Genomic DNA, 23,219 nt, shown 5'->3' with positions numbered 1-23,219 from the left:
GGAGAGCCAGTCCCATGCCCTAGCGGAGGAAGAGTCAGAGAACCGTGCATATGGGGGCACTAACAATCACACTGGGGTGACGATGGGTGACACTCTTCTTAGGGCTTTCTGCTGAGCAGGGGGGCTTCTATCATTCGGTCAAGGGGCGCTCCCCCAGTATTTAGAACTGCAGTCTGGTCTTTTAAAATAATGAGGTGCAGGAGGGGCGTTAGGACATCTGTTTTCTAACTCCTGGCCTGATTTGTCTCAGGTTACGGTAACTAAAGTCTAATCCAGGGGCATTTTCATCCCCGTGGAACTACCCCCCTGGCATATGTAATGTAAGACAAACGTTAGCCCTATGCCATTTGGCACTTACTTTCCTTGCTTATTAGAGCAATCTTTTCTTGTACATCTCTCTTACGTTTAATGCTGCTGCTTTCATAATGAAAAGATCTGGCTTCTGCACAGGTTTCCCCATGGTCACTAACCCTTGAGTTGCAAGTCCTGAATTTTGATGTTTTAAAAATAAAAAATGATGGGGGACACCTGGGTGGCTTAGTGGGTTGAGCGTCTGCCTTCAGCTCAGGTCATGATCCCAGGGTCCTGAGATCAAGCTACTCTGGGCTCCCAGATCACTGGGGAGTCTGCTTCTCCCTTTCCTTCTGCCCCTCCCCCCACCCTGGTGCTCTTTCTCTCCCCCTCTAATAGACCAATAAAATCTTTTTAAAAATTTTAAAAATAAAATAAATAAGATGCCTTGAGCAGTACTTACATGTTCAATTAATTATTTCACTCTTTCGCTTAATCACACCTAAAACATTCCATGCACATTTTCAAGGAGAGACTTTATTGGAATTTCCTAAGACAGGGACTGCTGATGGAAAGTTGCACATTAACACCTCAATTTTTAAAAAATGTTTTTTTTCTTTAGAACCAAAGAGTTAAAAATGCAAATCTTTTAAAACATGTTGAATAAATGACTCCACAAATATTAGAAAGTGTTTTCTGGACACTTGCTAATTTTTGTGGGCCTGTATCTTTGCCCGTGTCATTAATCTCTCATTGAAAATCTCTCTCCCACCCAGCTGAGGAACATACATCTTGGGGTCCCCACTCACTGGACTTTATTTTATTTTTATTTTTTAAAGATTATATTTATTTATTCATGAGAGACACAGAGAGAAAGGCAGAGACATAGGAAGAGGGAGAAGCAGGCTCCCTGCGGGGAGCCCGATGTGGGACTCAATCCCAGGATCCCGGGATCATGCCCTGAGCCAAAGCCAGACGCTCAACCACTGAGCCACCCAGGCATCTCTGTACTTCATCCTAAGTGCACACCTAATTCCAAGCATTGACAGCAACGAGGGATTCAAGATCTGTTTACAAAGAAAGACAGAGTTACTGGCTTCTGCACAGGTTTCCCCACTGGACTGTGAGTTCTTGAAGAGATAAAACTGAATTTTATTCATCTTCATATCCCCAGAGCCTCTTGTCTCTGATACCCAGCAGTTGATAAATTATTGTGCAATTGAATTCATTTGAAATGACCGAGGCTTCTATGCAGGCTCGTGCCGCCTCGAGAGAGCCAAAAGCAGAGATCAAAGAACCTGGAGCATCTCCATGCTCCCCTCTCTCACAGCTCCTCGATCATGATCTCTCAAAGGAATGTCCCCAATCTGGGTCATTTATTGCTGCCTCAAGTGCACCTCTTCCTCCAGATGCTACTAGGAAAGGAGAAAAATACCCAGAAACTAATATATGAATGTTCTTCATTCAAAACACAGAAACTTCCCATATCAGAGCTGGTTCTTAGGGTTGACTGGCCAATGGCTTTCTGGTACAACCTAGACAGAGATGCGGCTTATCCTTTGCTAGAGTCCCTCTAAGTGACAGGACTCCTGAGCACGTCAGAGGCTCAGTGGCAGGTCCTGTGAGGTGAGCAGCAGGGGCTTTGTATGGGAGGACAGTCCTTCCTTTGCTACCAAAGGGGACATTTGCTCCCTGAAGCTTTTCTATACTGAATCAAGTTTAAAAGGCAAACAGTATACAGTGAAACCTTCCAGCTTATTGAAATAGAAATATTTCATCTAAAAATAGAAACCAAAGGCAGAAAAAAATTCTAAACAATTGAGCCAATTGGTTTATATTAACATTGAGTTTTTTTTATAATAGCTGCTAAATAATGCAGGTTAATTTAAAGACAAGTCAGAAAATGTATGTGCCCAAGGCATTCCATTCTGAGGTCTCAGTTCAAATAGTTTGTACAACGGCTTGTTTCTATGCATTGTCATGTTTCCAGCACTAAAAACTAACAAGTATGCAGTTTACCATACTCAAGCCACAAACGGTCCCTTCTGCTGCAGGCATAAACTTGGTCTCACACCTGTGGCCCACTCGATGGCACCAAAGTGACTTGCAAATGTCCTGAAAGGTAAGAAGAAGCGAGTAAGGGTGTTGATACGATAAAAATGAAAATATCCAAAGCTTTGGTACACAATATTATATTTTGAGGCAGCTGGAATGAGACATTATCCAGGAAGTAGAGGCAAGTGAAGTTGGTAGCTGCAAGGTAACCAGTAATAACATGTTCTAGCAAATGTATAAGCAGGAAGTTTCTATGCTACCTGCATACGTGTTTAGTAATGACAGGGAGGTAATTGTAGTTCTCTCTCAGAAACTAAGAGACCTGGGTTGTAATAACCACCAGCAACACTGCCACCAGTGAAGCAGAAGAGGCCAAGTCTGGAATTGAGCACATCTGACTCCAATCCTTGCCCTAGAATTCCAGGTGGTTCTGCACCCTACAGACACATTATAGAAGTCTCTGATGTGCAGTTTTCTTACCTGTGCAAACTGTGCTAAACATAGCTCTTGCCTCTATGTTGGTTCTCAAGGATAAACGGGGCCAATGATCACCATCATCACCTTCCTCCTCTTTATAGTAACTTTCAAGTATTTCGACAATTCTCACACTAGACCATGAAGTGGTTGGACTCTCATGCTACACTGTGGTAGGCAGAACACTGTCCCACCCAAAACGACCATGTCCACATCACTGGCACCTGTGACTTCATGCACTTACATAGCAAAGGAGAATTTAAGTTGCAGATGTAATTAAGGTTGTTAATCAGTTGGCCCTGAGATGGGGAAACTCTTCATTTTCCAGATGGGTCCAAGATAATCATGAGGGGTCTTCAACAGGGCAGAGGGGGATGGAAGGGAGCCAGAGGGAGGGCAGTGTGAGGAGGATTAAGGAGGATGTTGCTGCTTTGAAGATGGGGGCAGAGGCCATGAGCCTGGGAATGCTGGAGGCTTCTAGAAGCTGGAGAAGGCAAAGAAAAAAAAAAGCCTTCCCTTCTGGAATATCCAGAAGGGACACAACCCTGCCAACATTTGAGTTCAGCCCAGTGAGACTCATTCCAGATGTCTACCTCCAGAACTACAAGAAAATAAATTTGTGTTAAGTCACCAAGTTCGTGGAAAGTTATTAGAGCAGCCATAGAAAGAAAACTAATATTGTTACTAACACCATTTAATGGTAGACACTCAACTAACTCCCCATATAAACTAATTTAGATGACGAGACTGAGCAAGTTATTGACACTTTCAATGCCGCCAAGTCACACAGCTGGTAAGTGGCAAATGCAGGACTCAAACTGGCCTGATTCCAGCCAGAGTCCTTGACCACTGCTCTGGACCTGGTTTTGCCATTAATGGGACTTGGAAAGCTCTCAACTTCTCTGGGGCCTCAGTAACCTATCTCTAAAGAAAGGGGACTGGACCAGATTCCTTCCAGCTCAAACAGCTAAAGTTGCTATTCAGAATTATGTCATTAATAGGATGTCAAAATCATGAAATGTCAAAATGATTCCATTTTGTTTGCCACATTCTATTTACTAGGATAGACGTGTGAACGAATATAATTTGGGGGAAAATATTAACAACCAGGGAGGAAACAAAATGAACGAACTTTTGTGGTCACTTGGTGTAGCCCTGAAAATTCAATTAACCAGGCACCCAATTCCCTAAGCATTCCGGTTCATGTAGATTTCACGGTGAGAAAATATGGCAAGAACGTGCTTGGAGGTTATTTCACAAAAAAAGTTTTCCACGGAACCAAGAAAAGGAAACACAGGGAAACCAGAGATATGTGCTGTGAGCCTGATCTTATAGACCATAAAGTCTTTACCCCCAACAGAGCATGGAAGGATATTCAGTACACTCCTTGGAAACACCACCCACCCATGGCCCCAGACGTGTGCCACACAAAACCATTTCAAATCTCAAAATAAGTCATAAGACACAATATGTCAATGTTTCCCATAAAAGTGGACCTGCCACTGACATTAGTAGAAAGCATAAGGCAGCCTTCCAGCAGGTGAATCAGCTTCATCATCTCTGTGCTCCTCCATGTGTTACCCTGGGCCTGAGGGGAACAATTTAATGTGGAAAAAGATAGTCTACATCAAGATGGAGAAATGAGAGGTAACCATTGAAACCCAGCCATGGTTAGAAAGGCTTTCAGCATTAAACTGTTTTCCTCCTTACAGCCAGCAGGAAGCCATAACCCACACCCCTAGCCTATGTGGCAGCCACCGAAATGACCCCGGGGCAGACCAAAGCAAAGGAGACATGGATTCCACAGCCAATGCCAAGCCACAGGGCTAAGGGGAAGGGACAGTTGGAGAAGACCGGGAAAGTAAAGCAAAACACAAAAACACAGGAATCCAGAGTGAAATCAGACAGTCTGTATGAACATATTATTTCTTTTGTGGTGAGGTACATAAGTCAAACGTAATTATAGCCAACTACATGCTTTGACGACCAGGAGAGTCCTCTGAGAAAGCTCCCTTTCAAAGTAAACAGAAATGGGAGTTTGCACTTTTTTTTGCTTGCTCTTCCCTCTTTTTCCCCAGCACATGTGACTAACTTTTCCTTATCTATAATTCCCTAGACTTAAGTAATAATTTCAGGAAAAAAGAAATGACCACAGGGACTCCAAGGTCTCGCGTAGCCTGGATGTGACTTCTAAGGGGAGTCTCAACATTATGCATGACTCTGTCCTGTCACTTGTTAACCGTGTTGTCCCACTGCATCCTAAGGATTCTGAAGGATGCCCCTATACAAGTGAAACTGGCTGTGCTAAAAATGTGAATGGTCTCTGCAGGTCAAAGTTTATAAAGCGCTGAACCCATCCAAGACTAAATTCCCCATTTGTCCCCCTCAAATCTGTTCAGACTCTTCCAGCTCCTGTTATGAGACCTCTGTGATTCTGGTGGCTCAATCCAGAAATCCTAGAGTCATCCCTGACTTCTCTCTTTCTCCCAGAGAAGTCAGTCCCTTCTGCTCCCTTGAGGAAGAATGAGAAGGGGACAGAGGCAAAATCCTCCACTCTATGAAAATGGGAGTGCTAAAGAAATGTTAGCTTTAGTTACCACTGTAAATTCAGTAAATGAGTCCTGGGTATCTAGCTGCCAACATGGCAGGTACACGCTACGTATCTGCCATCCACTGAGACAAGACACACATGTACTCAGTTATAATACAGTATCACAAGTTTATAGGGTGCAGATTGAGCCTGGGGGCAAGGAATGTTTAAATCTCCTTGGGGAAAATAGGAGGCAACACTCACTTGTGCTGCATCTTTTTTTTTTTTAATTTTTATTTATTGATGATAGTCACACAGAGAGAGAGAGAGAGGCAGAGACACAGGCAGAGGGAGAAGCAGGCTCCATGCACTGGGAGCCCGACGTGGGATTCGATCCCGGGTCTCCAGGATCGCGCCCTGGGCCAAAGGCAGGCGCCAAACCGCTGCGCCACCCAGGGATCCCCTGTGCTGCATCTTTGATGACCGTAGAAGATGATTAGGTATTTGTCACATGGGTGGTCATGCAGCATTCTAAGCTGGGAGGCATATATGCAAAGACTTGTAGACATGAAAGAAGGGACGGTTTGAGAAAATACAAGGACATCAACATCAACTTATGTTGGGACACAAGTCCAAGGGGGAAGTTAGTAAAAGCTGAAACCTGATGTAACAAATTTAGTAAGTTGCAAAGTAGGTACGATTTACTGATTATATTTAAATTTAAATACCAGGAAGTTTCTCTCTGGTCTCCACTTTTTTCTCTCCATGTCAAGTTCTTTTTTTAAAATAATTTTTAAAATAAAAGTTTAAAATAATTTTAAAAAATAATTTTTAAAATAAATTTTTAAAATAATTTTTTAAAAATAATTTTTAAAACTGAGGTATAACCGACAGGTAGCACTATATTAGTTTCAGGTGTACAACACAATGATCCGATGTTTGTATGTATTACAAAAGATCACCACAATAGATCCAGTTAACATCTGTCCCCATGCATTATTGCATTATTTTTCTTGTGATGAGGACTATTAGGATCTACTCTCTCAGCAACTTTCCAATGTGCCATAAAGCATTATCTACAGTCACCATGCTGTACATTGCATCTCCCTGAGCTATTTTCTAGATCTTTGTACCCTTTGATGTCCTTTATGCATTACAATGTCAGATTCTCAAAAGAAGAAATATATGCCCATCCTACTCTTTTTGACATGCCTTTTCTTTCAAAGGAAATGTTCTCCGAGGTGATGAGCGTGAAAATATTCACTAGAATTCAAATACCTTCCCCATAATTCCTATTCTGCTTCAAACCCTCTTGGTGCATCTGTAAGCATGAGCATTTACAGAGCTTCTGCTATGTGACAGTCACTGCTGGCTGCTGAGGTACAGAGCCCAAGCTGCTCATTGCTAACTTAGTAAAATAAGCAGCATGCATGGGAAGCACTGGCCAGAGTCTCTTCCAGCACTTGGGGCATTCCGCAGACAGCACCAATTCCCGTACTGCCAGGCAGCAGGATACATGTGTAGCAACCAAAGGCATGCTCTTCCCCATTGCTGTGGATGTGACCCTCCTTCACATCTGTCCAGATAATGTGGACCCATCAGAGGTCAACTCATTTTCTTGAACTCTTTGAAAGGGAAGAGAGATCAAGGTTGACATACTGAAGACAGAAAACCTGTGGCTGGGAGAGGAGGGAAGGTGAGACAGGGATGAAGGATGGCCAGCCTAGGCCTCAGACAAGGAGGTCACTGGGAGAAAGGAGGCTGGGAGGGTGCAGCTGCTGGAGGCAGGAGGAGGAGGGCAGGGAGCATACCCTGGCGATATGCTGAGGGGTGCCGCCATCCCAAGAGATTCATCCTCACGGTTACCAGGGAAGAGTTGTGCTTATCCTCACCTTAGAAATGTGGACACAAAAGCTGAGGGAGGTTCAGCCATTTGCTCAGGGTTCTAGGATGTGGTGAAATAAGATTTTAAAGCCAGGTCTACCGAAGTCCAAAATTTGGTGGTATGTGTGTGTGTAAAACTGAAGACTGCTTAATTCAGTAGTTCTCAACCCTGAGCAGGCATCAGAATCACCAGAATCACCTGTTCAAGCACTGATTGCCAAGCCCTACCCAGAAACCTCCTTCTTTAGGACCTGGATGAGACCTGAGCATGTGCATTTCTAACGAGTTCCAGGGGATATTGACAATTGCATCGCTGGCTTCAGTGACACTGGAGCATTCTTTTCTTTTTCATTTCCTTTCTCCCTTCCCTTCCCTTCCCCTCCCTTCCCTTCCCTTCCCTTCCCTTCCCTTCCCTTCCCTTCCCTTCCCTTCCCTTTCTCCTTCCCTTTCCCTTTTCTTTTTCCTTTACTTTCCTTCCTTCTAACTATTATGCAAAACTGCCTTTCCAGGAGGCATAAAGTTAAAAAAAAAATAGTCAGTGAGGAGAACAGGTGTGTAAAGCAAAGCAATGACACATCTGAGGACTCTGAAAACAAACACCATCCGTTATCTGTGCCCCTGAGATGGGTCCACACTGCCCAGACCAGCAGGGCCATTAGGAGGTTTGCTTGTTTGGGAAACCCCTCCCATGTAGTGCCAGGCGGGAACTACCTGTGAGTCTCAGAGGTCATGCCATGGTTCGTTATAAGCAGGTATTTCTGCCCCTGGCTGGGGGGCTGGTGGTGGGAAATTTCACATTCAGAGTCCACTACCTTCCCTGTCCTACCTCATAGTCATCTCAAATCCCTCCGTGAAGCCAATCTCCCTGTCCCCCAGGTTCCCGTCTGTGCCTGCCTCATTCTATCCAGCCTTTTAGTCTACCATTCCCACTTCCCTTTGCTCTGCTCCTCAAGGAAGGCCATCACGCTGAGGTGCTGTCTCTCCAAAATATGGTATGGTTCCAGAAAAATATCTGTCACTGAAGAATGGCTGTGTGAGCCCTGACACCATCAACACCCCACAAACGTGTGTTGAATGTCTAATCCTGAAGGAATGAGAGTAATTTTTAAAATTTCCTTTATGTTTCTAAAGAAAATCAAACTTATTACCAATTGTGCATTTGCTGCATAGTAAGTGCTTAATAAATGTTTCATTAATGGATGCGTAAACTAGTGAAACCTTTAAGAATGAAGCGAACAAGAGAGAATTAGGACAAACTGTCGACAAAGTGAATGTCTACTGACTTCTGCCAAACACATCAACTTAACAGGCAATTAGAAACAGTTGTAAATTTATTAGTGTATCCATGATACTCCAGCATTTGCCAAAGTGATGTCCATGCACCATGGAGGAGACACCAAAAAAATTGTGGATGGTGGGTGGATACACTTTTCTAATAATTATACATTTAAAGAGCATTAGAAAAATATGTGATCCCAAATCAAACCTGTGATTTGGTGGTTATTTATTAGGCCTGGACTTACATATTTTTAAGTGAGCTGATTTATTGGAAAAGCAACAAGTGAATCACAATACAGAGATAGAGCACAATGAATGAAGGTAGTTGTCAGGAACTGGATGTTGAGGTTAGTGACTGAAGCTTAGGAAACACTCATATTAACTGCAGAGAAGGAAGTTTTAACATCAATGTGATTGATAGGTTTTGTTTAAAAGTTTTGAGGCTTTGGGCAAATGGAATACACATTCTCTGAACTCCATGTAAAAAATGATAACTCTCATTTCAAAAGGTCTTTGTGAAGATTGTGGAAAAGTAAAATAAGTCTCTAAGAAGGTGCCTGATGTGGAGCAGAGGCTCGCATGGCAACTGCTGGACATGGGGGTGGTGGTGGAAGAGGCAGTGCTAGCCACAACGATGCTGGCGGTGGTGGTGGTGCTGGTTGCAGAAGAAGGAAAGGAAAAGACAAGGGACAGAAAGGAGGAAGAATAGGAAGAGAACAGGGAAACAGAGCTATAAAACTGTGTCATTTCCCTGTTTCTAGATACCTAGGATTTCCATGTTTCTCTCTGAATACTAGGGAAGAAAAACTCGAAACTGATCCCACTGTATTGATGTTGAGATGGTCATTGATGGATTTCTTGGCCAATTTGTTTGATGTTTCTCCCATGTCTATCGCTTGGACTTTTTTGCTTTTCCCATCCATGTTCCTCATAATATTGAAGGAAAGACTTAACACACAAAGAAGTTGGCTGCCAACGGTTTTCATATTCCATAAAGGCATATGAATATATTTTGAGGTGGTGATGATTTTCAATGTATCACATTAAAAAGAAATATGAATACAACAATGATAGAATGATAAGAAGAAGGTAAACGTGACTGTACTCAGATTTACTGCTTGTGATGAAATCCTCATCCACACAGGAGGGATTTTCTTCCAAGGATGCAGTCAGATGGTATTTAAACCAGGCATGGCCTATGGGGGATAAGCCTGGATAATTCATTGACAGTAAAATTGCCACTTAATTATCATGCCAAACAACTGACATTTTAGAGATAACCCAGACTCTAACCCTTGGCCTTAGCAAACCAAATGTTTATATTTCTGTTAGGGACACAGACACATTGCAGAATCTTAATGTAAGTTTGAAATCACAAGCAAACATACCTTCACAAAACCAAGGCTGCATAACTTGGCTTTTGCTCCAAATTGCCACTTGCACTGTGTGTCAGCATCATAAATCTGTCCTGGTAGTTTGTCTGGATATTTATACTGTCCTGTTTGCTTGGGCTCATCCACCAGACACCCAGCCTGAGGTGTGCTGCCGTGAAAACACATCGTTGTTAATTCCTACGTTTATCCGTGATCTTTCCATGTAAAACAGTACACCTCTGAATGCACTCATGCAAAGAAAAATATAGCATGGTGAAAGATATAGGTAATACTTAAAATTAAAATGTATATATTTTTTTCCCAGAGAGTGAATCCTAGCCTATCTAAGAGGGTGAAATGTACACAGCTATGGAAGATTTTACCTGGTATGAGAAGTTAGAGCTATCCAAGTAGTTTGATTTGGTCTGCTGGATGGGAAAAGTCAATATATTTGGAAACCCCCCAACAATCTCATTTGACAATATTCAACAAATTTGTATTGGGTGCCTACTGTGTGGTAAGCATCAGGCTAAGTGCTAAAGATACAAAATAAGCTAGCCAGACACAGTACCCGTCTTCATGGAGTTGAAAGTCATGCTGTATTTTTTTAATAAATAATGGGACAGTGGTCAAAGATGTGCTTTACCTCAAATAATCTTTATAAGCAAAAAATAAACAAGGCTTTTGAAAGCATCAGGAGAAAGGATGCATTGGGGCAATAAGCAGGATAACTTCCCAAAGTCTGCTCAACTGGGATGTGTTAAGAAAAAAATCAGTCTTGATGGTGGATATTGTTAAAAGCACCTTCCAGGGATCCCTGGGTGTCTCAGCGGTTGAGCGCCTGCCTTCAGCCCAGGGCGTGATCTTGGAGTCCCGGGATCGAGTACCGTGTTGGGCTCCCTGCATGGAGCCTGCTTCTCCCTCTGCCTGTATCTCTGCCCTTCTGTGTATGTCTCTCTCATGAATGAATAAATAAATCTTAAAAAAAAAAGGCGGGGAGGAGCAAGATGGCGGAAGAGTAGGGTCTCCAAATCACCTGTCTCCACCAAACTACCTAGAAAACCTTCAAATTATCCTGAAAATCTATGAATTCGGCCTGAGATTTAAAGAGAGACCAGCTGGGATGCTACAGTGAGAAGAGTTCGCGCATCTATCAAGGTAGGAAGACGGGGAAAAAGAAATAAAGGAACAAAGGCCTCCAAGGGGGAGGGGCCCCGCGAGGAGCCGGGCTGAGGCCGGGGCGAGTGTCCCCAGGACAGGAGAGCCCCGTCCCGGAGACGCAGGAGCTGCACCGACCTTCCCGGGGGAAAGGGGCTCGCAGGGAGTTGGAGCAGGACCCAGGAGGGCGAGGATGCCCTCGGGCTCCCGGGGACAGTAACAGCAACTGCGCACCCAGGAGAGTGCGCCGAGCTCCCTAAGGGCTGCAGCGCGGGCGGCGGGACCCGGCGGGACCGGAGCAGCTGAAGGGGCTCGGGCGGCGGCTCCGCGGAGGGGGCTGCGCGGCCCCGGGAGCAGCTCGGCCGGGCTCGGGCAGAGGAAGAGGCTCCGTGCGGAGGGGGCTGCGCGGTTCCAGGAGCAGCTCGGAGGGGCTTGGGCGGCGGCTCCGCGGAGGGGGCTGCGCGGCCCGGGAGCGCGAATCCAACAGCGCAGGCTTCGGAGCACAGGGCGCCGGGACACAGCCCAGGATCCCGCCTCCCCCGGGACAGGCAGAGGCCGGGAGGGCCCAGGACAGCAAGGACGCTCCTGCCCCAGCTGAGCAGATCAGCGGCCCCGCCCCGGAGCCTCCAGGCCCTGCAGACGGAGTTCCTGCCGGAGCTGAATCCAGGGCTCCAGAGCTGCCCCGCCACTGGGGCTGTTCCTCCTGCGGCCTCACGGGGTAAACAACCCCCACCGAGCCCTGCACCAGGCAGGGGCACAGCAGCTCCCCCAACTGCTAACACCTGAAAATCAGCACAACAGGCCCCTCCCCCAGAACACCAGCTAGACGGACAACTTCCAGGAGAAGCCAAGGGACTTAAAGAACACAGAATCAGAAGATACTCCCCGGTGGTTCTTTTTTTGTTTGTTTGTTTTTGTTTTTGTTTTTGTTTTTGTTTTGTTTTGCTTTTTGATTTGTTTCCTTCCCCCACCCCCTTTTTTTCTCCTTTCTTTTTCTTTCTCTTTTTCTTCTTCTTTTTTTTTTTTTTCGTTTTTTTTTCTTTTTCTTCCCTTTTTTTTCTCTTTCTCTTTTCTTTCCTTCTTTCTCTCCTCTCTTTTTCTCTTTTTCCCAATACAACTTGCTTTTGGCCACTCTGCACTGAGCAAAATGACTAGAAGGAAAACCTCACCTCAAAAGAAAGAATCAGAAACAGTCCTCTCTCCCACAGAGTTACAAAATCTGGATTACAATTCAATGTCAGAAAGCCAATTCAGAAGCACTATTATACAGCTACTGGTGGCTCTAGAAAAAAGTATAAAGGACTCAAGAGACTTCATGACTGCAGAATTTAGAGCTAATCAGGCAGAAATTAAAAACCAATTAAATGAGATGCAATCCAAACTAGAAGTCCTAACGACGAGGGTTAACGAGGTGGAAGAACGAGTGAGTGACCTAGAAGACAAGTTGACAGCAAAGAGGGAAACTGAGGAAAAAAGAGACAAACAATTAAAAGACCATGAAGATAGATTAAGGGAAATAAACGACAGCCTGAGGAAGAAAAACCTACGTTTAATTGGGGTTCCCGAGGGCGCCGAAAGGGACAGAGGGCCAGAATATGTATTTGAACAAATTCTAGCTGAAAACTTTCCTAATCTGGGAAGGGAAACAGGCATTCAGATCCAGGAAATAGAGAGATCCCCCCCTAAAATCAATAAAAACCGTTCAACACCTCGACATTTAATTGTGAAGCTTGCAAATTCCAAAGATAAAGAGAAGATCCTTAAAGCAGCAAGAGACAAGAAATCCCTGACTTTTATGGGGAGGAGTATTAGGGTAACAGCAGACCTCTCCACAGAGACCTGGCAGGCCAGAAAGGGCTGGCAGGATATATTCAGGGTCCTAAATGAAAAGAACATGCAACCAAGAATACTTTATCCAGCAAGGCTCTCATTCAAAATGGAAGGAGAGATAAAGAGCTTCCAAGACAGGCAGCAACTAAAAGAATATGTGACCTCCAAACCAGCTCTGCAAGAAATTTTAAGGGGGCCTCTTAAAATTCCCCTTTAAGAAGAAAGTGGAACAGTCCACAAAAACAAAGACTGAATAGATATCATGATGACACTAAACTCATATCTCTCAATAGTAACTCTGAATGTGAACGGGCTTAATGACCCCATCAAAAGGCGCAGGGTTTCAGACTGGATAAAAAAGCAGGACCCATCTATTTGCTGTCTACAAGAGACTCATTTTAGACAGAAGGACACCTACAGCCTGAAAATAAAAGGTTGGAGAACCATTTACCATTCGAATGGTCCTCAAAAGAAAGCAGGGGTAGCCATCCTTATATCAGATAAACTAAAATTTACCCCAAAGACTGTAGTGAGAGATGAAGAGGGACACTATATCATACTTAAAGGATCTATTCAACAAGAGGACTTAACAATCCTCAATATATATGCTCCAAATGTGGGAGCTGCCAAATATATAAATCAATTATTAACCAAAGTGAAGAAATACTTAGATAATAATACACTTATACTTGGTGACTTCAACCTAGCTCTTTCTATACTCGATAGGTCTTCTAAGCAAAACATCTCCAAAGAAACGAGAGCTTTAAATGATACACTGGACCAGATGGATTTCACAGATATCTACAGAACTTTACATCCAAACTCAACTGAATACACATTCTTCTCAAGCGCACATGGAACTTTCTCCAGAATAGACCACATATTGGGTCACAAATCGGGTCTGAACCGATACCAAAAGATTGGGATTGTCCCCTGCATATTCTCGGACCATAATGCCTTGAAATTAGAACTAAATCACAACAAGAAGTTTGGAAGGACCTCAAACACATGGAGGTTAAGGACCATCCTGCTAAAAGATAAAAGGGTCAACCAGGAAATTAAGGAAGAATTAAAAAGATTCATGGAAACTAATGAGAATGAAGATACAACCGTTCAAAATCTGTGGGATGCAGCAAAAGCAGTCCTAAGGGGGAAATACATCGCAATACAAGCATCCATTCAAAAACTGGAAAGAACTCAAATACAAAAGCTAACCTTACACATAAAGGAGCTAGAGAAAAAACAGCAAATAGATCCTACACCCAAGAGAAGAAGGGAGCTAATAAAGATTCGAGCAGAACTCAACGAAATCGAGACCAGAAGAACTGTGGAACAGATCAACAGAACCAGGAGTTGGTTCTTTGAAAGAATTAATAAGATAGATAAACCATTAGCCAGCCTTATTAAAAAGAAGAGAGAGAAGACTCAAATTAATAAAATCATGAATGAGAAAGGAGAGATCACTACCAACACCAAGGAAATACAAACGATTTTAAAAACCTATTATGAACAGCTATACGCCAATAAATTAGGCAATCTAGAAGAAATGGACGCATTCCTGGAAAGCCACAAACTACCAAAACTGGAACAGGAAGAAATAGAAAACCTGAACAGGCCAATAACCAGGGAGGAAATTGAAGCAGTCATCAAAAACCTCCCAAGACACAAGAGTCCAGGGCCAGATGGCTTCCCAGGAGAATTTTATCAAACGTTTAAAGAAGAAATCATACCTATTCTCCTAAAGCTGTTTGGAAAGATAGAAAGAGATGGAGTACTTCCAAATTCGTTCTATGAAGCCAGCATCACCTTAATTCCAAAGCCAGACAAAGACCCCGCCAAAAAGGAGAATTACAGACCAATATCCCTGATGAACATGGATGCAAAAATTCTCAACAAGATACTGGCCAATAGGATCCAACAGTACATTAAGAAAATTATTCACCATGACCAAGTAGGATTTATCCCTGGGACACAAGGCTGGTTCAACACCCGTAAAACAATCAATGTGATTCATCATATCAGCAAGAGAAAAACCAAGAACCATATGATCCTCTCATTGGATGCAGAGAAAGCATTTGACAAAATACAGCATCCATTCCTGATCAAAACTCTTCAGAGTGTAGGGATAGAGGGAACATTCCTCGACATCTTAAAAGCCATCTATGAAAAGCCCACAGCAAATATCATTCTCAATGGGGAAGCACTGGGAGCCTTTCCCCTAAGATCAGGAACAAGACAGGGATGTCCACTCTCACCACTGCTATTCAACATAGTACTGGAAGTCCTAGCCTCAGCAATCAGACAACAAAAAGACATTAAAGGCATTCAAATTGGCAAAGAAGAAGTCAAACTCTCCCTCTTCGCCGATGACATGATACTCTACATAGAAAACCCAAAAGTCTCCACCCCAAGATTGCTAGAACTCATACAGCAATTTGGTAGCGTGGCAGGATACAAAATCAATGCCCAGAAGTCAGTGGCATTTCTATACACTAACAATGAGACTGAAGAAAGAGAAATTAAGGAGTCAATCCCATTTACAATTGCACCCAAAAGCATAAGATACCTAGGAATAAACCTCACCAAAGATGTAAAGGATCTATACCCTCAAAACTATAGAACACTTCTGAAAGAAATTGAGGAAGACACAAAGAGATGGAAAAATATTCCATGCTCATGGATTGGCAGAATTAATATTGTGAAAATGTCAATGTTACCCAGGGCAATATACACGTTTAATGCAATCCCTATCAAAATACCATGGACTTTCTTCAGAGAGTTAGAACAAATTATTTTAAGATTTGTGTGGAATCAGAAAAGACCCCGAATAGCCAGGGGAATTTTAAAAAAGAAAACCATATCTGGGGGCATCACAATGCCAGATTTCAGGTTGTACTACAAAGCTGTGGTCATGAAGACAGTGTGGTACTGGCACAAAAACAGACACATAGATCAGTGGAACAGAATAGAGAATCCAGAAGTGGACCCTGAACTTTATGGGCAACTAATATTCGATAAAGGAGGAAAGACTATCCATTGGAAGAAAGACAGTCTCTTCAATAAATGGTGCTGGGAAAATTGGACATCCACATGCAGAAGAATGAAACTAGACCACTCTCTTTCACCATACACAAAGATAAACTCAAAATGGATGAAAGATCTAAATGTGAGACAAGATTCCATCAAAATCCTAGAGAAGAACACAGGCAACACCCTTTTTGAACTCGGCCATAGTAACTTCTTGCAAGATACATCCACGAAGGCAAAAGAAACAAAAGCAAAAATGAACTATTGGGACTTCATCAAGATAAGAAGCTTTTGCACAGCAAAGGATACAGTCAACAAAACTCAAAGACAACCTACAGAATGGGAGAAGATATTTGCAAATGACATATCAGATAAAGGGCTAGTTTCCAAGATCTATAAAGAACTTATTAAACTCAACACCAAAGAAACAAACAATCCAATCATGAAATGGGCAAAAGACATGAACAGAAATCTCACAGAAGAAGACATAGACATGGCCAACATGCACATGAGAAAATGCTCTGCATCACTTGCCATCAGGGAAATACAAATCAAAACCACAATGAGATACCACCTCACACCAGTGAGAATGGGAAAAATTAACAAGGCAGGAAACAACAAATGTTGGAGAGGATGTGGAGAAAAGGGAACCCTCTTACACTGTTGGTGGGAATGTGAACTGGTGCAGCCACTCTGGAAAACTGTGTGGAGGTTCCTCAAACAGTTAAAAATATACCTGCCCTACGACCCAGCAATTGCACTGTTGGGGATTTACCCCAAAGATACAAATGCAATGAAATGCTGGGACACCTGCACCCCGATGTTTCTAGCAGCAATGGCCACGATAGCCAAACTGTGGAAGGAGCCTCGGTGTCCAACGAAAGATGAATGGATAAAGAAGATGTGGTTTATGTATACAATGGAATATTACTCAGCTATTAGAATTGACAAATACCCACCATTTGCTTCAACGTGGATGGAACTGGAGGGTATTATGCTGAGTGAAGTAAGTCAGTCGGAGAAGGACAAACATTATATGTTCTCATTCATTTGGGGAATATAAATAATAGTGAAAGGGAAAATAAGGGAAGGGAGAAGAAATGTGTGGGAAATATCAGAAAGGGAGACAGAACATAAAGACTGCTAACTCTGGGAAACGAACTAGGGGTGGTAGAAGGGGAGGAGGGCGGGGGGTGGGAGTGAATGGGTGACGGGCACTGGGTGTTATTCTGTATGTTAGTAAATTGAACACCAATAAAAAAAAAAATAAATAAAAAAAAAAAAAAAAAAAAAGGCACCTTCCCTCCGTTTAACTTACATAGTTAAACTATGGTACCAATGAGAGGCAAAATAGCACGGTGATTAGGGATGATTTTGGAGGCAGACAGATGGGAATCTGAGTCAATCATGAGACCAAGAACAACGCTAATATTCCTTATTATGGACAATAACTTCCAACAAGAGTTTAACAGATCCAATAAGAAAAGGCATATTAAGCATTCAAAGTCAACTGTTGTTATCATCATCCCAAAACATTTAACTGTATCATATTAATGATGGAAATTCAATCTGATTAAGGTGACCTTGATTTATAATATTTATTGAGTCCATTATCACATGAGATAGAAAAGATAATTTCAAGCCCCGATCATAAATTTAGAACTATTAAGACAACCTTCTAATTTTTTTAAAAGATTTTATTTATTTGAGAGAGAGAGCACACTAGAGAGTGAGAGAGCATGCATGAGTGGGGTAAGGGCAGAGGGAGAGGGAGAAGCAGACTCTTTGCTGAGCAGGGAGCCCCCCAGGTGTGGGGCTTGATCCCAGAACTCTGGCATCACGACCTGAAGCAAAGGCAGATGCTTAACTGACTGAGCCACCCAGGTGCCCCAAGATAATTTTCTATTTGATGAAACATAGTTAACAAAAGGTTTGTCGATTTTTTACTGTTCTTTGGGACATTGTTTGGTTAAACATCTTTACATTTAATCAGCTTTTCCTGTATTACTAATTCTGTAAACATCTGCAAATAATATGCAATAGTACAGGTTAAAAAAAGGTATCAATATTATGAATTCCCAAAGAAATTTTGTTAGTTGCCCTAACATTTGGTCAAAGGGAAATGGTATTAGAACCTAAGTGTTCTTCTGAGTCAACACAGCATGGTGAGATACCTAATAACAACTAGAGTGCTATTATAATTACAATGGTCAAATATATATGGTTGCTAAATAAAATTAGAGGAAACTTCAAAGAGTTCAACTGTGGGCTCATCATTTAATATGAATCACATATTAATATGAATTTAATATTCATAATTAACATTTAATAACATAATAACATAATCATAAATAACATTTAATATGAATCACACTACCTTCCTAACTTCCATTTTACTAATACCATATAGGTGTTTTGAGTTACCAAAGAGATTTTATATACTTATCATCCCCGTTGGATGTGTTCTGGACACACAGATAGCTCATGGTCATTTCAAACAAAATAGCTAAGCAAGACAATATTCTGTTCATTATAGAACATGTGTACCATGTTAGCATTTTTAATACTCTTATGACTGAATTGATTGATCAGATTAAAATTAGTCACAGTAAAAAGTATATCTAGCAGCGTCTGGAGGTCATAAAGGGGAGATAGTTATAAGCATAAATCTTGGGAACAGAAGCACACCTAACTCTGAGTCTTATGGCTACACCTTAGCAGCTGTAGGATATTAAGCAACACACTTAACCTCCCTATGACTCGGCTTCCTCAACTGGAGAATAAGGATCATAATAGGATTGCCATGAGGATTGAATGAGGCAACATGTGCAGAGCATTTAGTACAGTATTAGACTTTCAATGTATTTTTTCAATAGCAATAATGATGACAATATCATTGTCACCACCACCACCACCACCATCATCATCATCACCATCACCAATCCCTTGAGTATTTATTTTAAACGTCTGTTGAGCATGGTTTGCTGTCACCACTCCAACCCTCAGAATACTCCTGGCTTTATTTTGTCTCACCTAAGGAATTTCTTGAGATATTGCCGGCTGCATGAAGACCAGGAAAATACCCCGTTGTTTCCTGTCAGTGTGGGGGACATGATATTGCCTTCAGCCTTCCTGCAGGGATTGCCTTCCCCATCGTGAATCATGCCAAAGCTGAAATAGAAAGATGAAAACAGAAATCTTCCTGTGAACCCATTTTCCAAATTATAATCAAAGGAAGAAGATGCATTGACAATCAATGAACCCAAGTGAGAGACAGATTTATCAAATTTGTAAGAAAAAAGACAGACAAAAATGAGTTACTATATACAACCCACCTTTGAACAACACAGGGGTAAGGGCTCTGACCCTCCCCACCTGCAGTTGAAAATTCAAGTATAACTTTTATCTCCCTCAAAACTTCTACTAATAGCCTACTGCTGACTGGAAGCCTTACCAATAACCTAAAGTTAATTAACACATGTTTTGTATGTTACATGTTACATATCTTACAATCAAGTAAGCTAGAGAAAAAAAATGTTAATAAAATCATAAGGAAAATACATTTAAAGTACTATATTGTATTTATATTTTAAAAAATCTACATGTAAGTGGACCTGCACAGAGTTCAAACCAATGCTGTTCAAAGGTCAACTATAGGGGAGCCTGGGTGGCTTGTCAATTAAGTATCTGAGTCTTGATTTCAGCTCAGATCGTGATCTCAAGGACCTGGGATCAAGCCTTGTGTTGGGTTCTGTGTACTCAGTGCATAGTCTGCTTGAAGTTCTTTATCTCCCTCTCCTCTGCCCCTCCCCCTTGCTTACACGCTCCTTCTCTTTAAAATAAATAAATGAATCTTTAAAAAAAAGTCAACCATAGTACTGTAAAATTTATGTAGAAAATTCTAAAGAATGCTAAGGGCTTTGTTCTACTGTCTTGGCCACAAAAATCAAACGATATGTCTGCTTTATTTTTTAAGGATGAGAAACTTTTGGTTAAGATATCTAAGTTAAATTAAAATGATGGGATAGTCAAACTCTTTTATTTCAAGTACCAATTTTTTTTTCTTACTAATCTCAATTGTGAGACTGTGATAAGGAAGTTCAGGGTCAGGAGGTGATAGGTACAGAAATAAATTTAGATATATGTTTGACATTCGTATTTCTTTCCTGCTCTGTACAAAGGGGCCTTGTACCTAATAGGAATTTTTGTACCACTGTTCACAATAAAATTGGTTCATTTGTACCTTACTAAGAAAGTGGTTGTGTACATACACAGGATTCAAATTTCCTGAATATAATATGCTCATAATATTTAAAATACAAAATATTCAAATATAAATTATAGTTGTGGAGATGATTTTGCTTTTATTTTTAAGTCAGAGATCAATCAGATGCCCTGAAAATGAGCATTTAATATACATGCTGAATATGAGACACACACATAAACACTCCTAAACTCATATATCCAAAGAACTTGTCCTTTGAAAAGGTCATTTTGTAAAGCAGTGTGCTTATTTCAATATGAATGCTACTATTCAAGGACCGTTTGAAAATCCTCTCCAGAACTGCCTCAGCACCAGATAACATGCTTTATAAATTCAACTCATTACTCTTAGGTTTCTCATTCCTCATTTCAAACTCTATTCTCAGAAAGATTTACTAACACCACTGACAACAATACTAAGTACACTCAATGACACCAACTACCAAGAATATCCAGTGTGTGCACTGAAAGTCTTTGAACAATTAACATATCACTACATTCTGGAAATTTACACATCTGCATGATTATTTCCTTGGCATAATGAACTAAAAAAGAATCTTCACTGCAGCACAGCATGGAAGACATTCCTAAAAGACCAGAGGGTCCATTAGATGACTCGCAGTCCATCTGTAATTCTGTACAGCTATGAAACATTGTTGTTTGTTTTGTTTTTTTTTAAAAAAAAACAACATTAGTCACAATGACTGGCCTTTATCAACCCTTCTTATAGTCAGGTATTATTCTAAGCTTTACCCAAGATCTAGCCTATCTATTCTAACTAGATCAACAATAATCATTAGAGGGACACCAATGAATCACCCAACCAATTTCATGTAAAGTAGTGAATCCAGGGGTCACTCACTTGTGCCCTGACTCATGAGCGATGGTGAAGGCCAGGCCAAGCCCTGTATCCTCATTGATGGTACAACTGCGGTACTTACTGCACATTCCACTGATGGGGGCAAATCCTATTGAGAGAGCAATTTCAAATGTTAGGCTAAAGGGCACATATACTGATACCTGATCATTTCTTATGGCTTCAAAATGTTCTGTAGAGTTTTAGTTTAACTGATTCACATAATTAGTTTTAGTTTGATTAATGTACTTAATATTTTTGCAGAAAAGCATTATAGGCATATGATTATTTGTCCTGCCCTGATAGATAAACACAATATTTAACATTTCTTGCCTTTTAAAAAATATTGTCATCAACAGATCCTCCTTACAGCCCTGAGAACTCAGTATGAGTATTGTAATTTCCATTTTGCATATAGAATAAGAAGCTGCAGGACATTTATAGGCCTCATCTAAGTTAAACTGATGCAAAATGTCCACTTAACAGTGTTGGTAGCATCAAAACTCAAGGTATATTTCCTAAGAGAACATACATCCTGGTCTTTTCCTGATGCAGACAACATGAAAAGGCCTGAACAATGTGAACAGATTAAGTGCATTTTTCTCATATTCACTATAATGTGATAAATGCTTCTGTTTTCATAAACCACATCATTGGGCAGGCCAGGTGGCTCTGTGGTTTAGTGCCGCCTTCAGCCCAGGGCCTGATCTTGGAGACCAGAGATTGAGTCCCACATCAGGCTCCCTGCATGGAGCCTGCTTCTCCTTCTCCCTCTGCCTGTGTCTCTCTGCCTCTCTCTCTGTGTGTCTCTCATGAATAAATAAATAAATAAAAATCTTAAAAACAAAACAAAACAAAAAAAACCCCAAAACCACATCCTTCAAAGAGCAGCTATCAAATCATCTCAGCCAGTACTTGATTCTATCTTGAATCACATGATAGTGGTACAGGTCTTTCTTCCCAGTTTTGGGTCCTCATGTGCAGAACAAGGATATGGACCCAGTTAGTATAAAATGCACATTTGTGGACTGACTGAATCCATTTTGCTGCTATGAGGTCCACGGGATGATCTGAGAAACTTAATGTATTGGCACATATCATCAGTGACACCATCATTACCACCACTGCCATCATCACCACTGATCTAGATGATCATTAATTCACCAAAAAAAAAATTTCTTGAGTTCCTAATGTATGCAATGGAATATACTAGAAAACATAGTATAAACGTAGAAGATATAGTCCTTACTCAGTGTCTTAGGTAAATATAGAACAGCTGAGTCCCTTAAAAGTCAAGTAACCTTCTAACGGATGCACTGCTATGCTACCTAGGGGCACAGTTATACAGCATGGTGATCAGTCTAATTCTCTTCAGCTACCCAGCTGCATTCATGCTTATGGAACAAACCACAATTTTTCCGGTTAAACAATTTACCTCAATGATCATCCCATAGAGTTCATAAAGAAACACCCAAAACAAATAAAGGAAATGAAGCTCACCATTCTACCTTGACTTTGGTTAAATAGAACAATATTCACCACAGGGCTGAGTGAAGATACTACTCCACAATTTAAATATGATGTTTCTTCTTATTAAGGGTCCTAAGGGCCACCCACCCAGTTGAAAGTTTCCATACTGTGTTTTCACAGGCGTGAGAGAAGCCTCCCTTCATACCATACCTAGAGTGTCGCACGGTTCATTCTTCCAGGAACAGATGTCAAATCCTGTGAGTAGGATGGCATGGTCGTGCCTCTTGCCATTCTTCCCAACGAGAGCTGACTGCCATTGACAAAAACTATGCAGAGACTGGTCTGCATGATGGTTGATCAATAATCCTCCCTATGGGAAACCCACAGAAACCAGAGGGTGAATTTGTCAGGAGTGAGAACGTTGAATCATTCCATTTGTACAGGCAAACACAGAAACCTCATGTTTCTAGGGAGAAAGGTCTGTGGAGGAAAACACTTGGGCTAAGGTTGGAGACAACTGATAAAAAAAAAAAACCTAAAAATATTTCAGGTAAATGCTCACAATATTTCAAGTAACTATAGAGTTTTGGCAGTATATTGTATGATTAGTTCTATTTTATAAAAAAAAATAAATAACCTGACATCAGTTGGAATATCTGTGTCCATCTCATGTTGTTACCACCTTTATAAAACTGATAGCTTTTAGAACCTAATTATAAGTTATTGTTGA

General features: G+C 41.4%; 1 protein-coding gene across 1 annotated transcript in view; it reads right to left on the bottom strand.

Moving 5' to 3' along the window:
- Positions 1–23,219, bottom strand: part of ADAMTS18 (ADAM metallopeptidase with thrombospondin type 1 motif 18) — a 143,573-nt gene that overhangs the window by 53,685 nt on the left and 66,669 nt on the right. The window contains exons 10-14 of the mRNA XM_035716126.2: positions 22,700–22,859; positions 21,026–21,131; positions 18,934–19,071; positions 9,901–10,054; positions 2,311–2,406 (exon numbers count right to left, since the gene is read on the bottom strand). Of these exons, the coding sequence (XP_035572019.2) occupies positions 2,311–2,406; positions 9,901–10,054; positions 18,934–19,071; positions 21,026–21,131; positions 22,700–22,859 (654 nt within the window). The remainder of the gene's footprint in view (positions 1–2,310; positions 2,407–9,900; positions 10,055–18,933; positions 19,072–21,025; positions 21,132–22,699; positions 22,860–23,219) is intronic.

This window comes from Canis lupus, chromosome 5, assembly GCF_003254725.2.
Source record: "Canis lupus dingo isolate Sandy chromosome 5, ASM325472v2, whole genome shotgun sequence".
Taxonomy (NCBI): Eukaryota; Metazoa; Chordata; class Mammalia; order Carnivora; family Canidae; genus Canis; species Canis lupus.
This window is presented reverse-complemented; position numbering and strand designations above follow the sequence as displayed.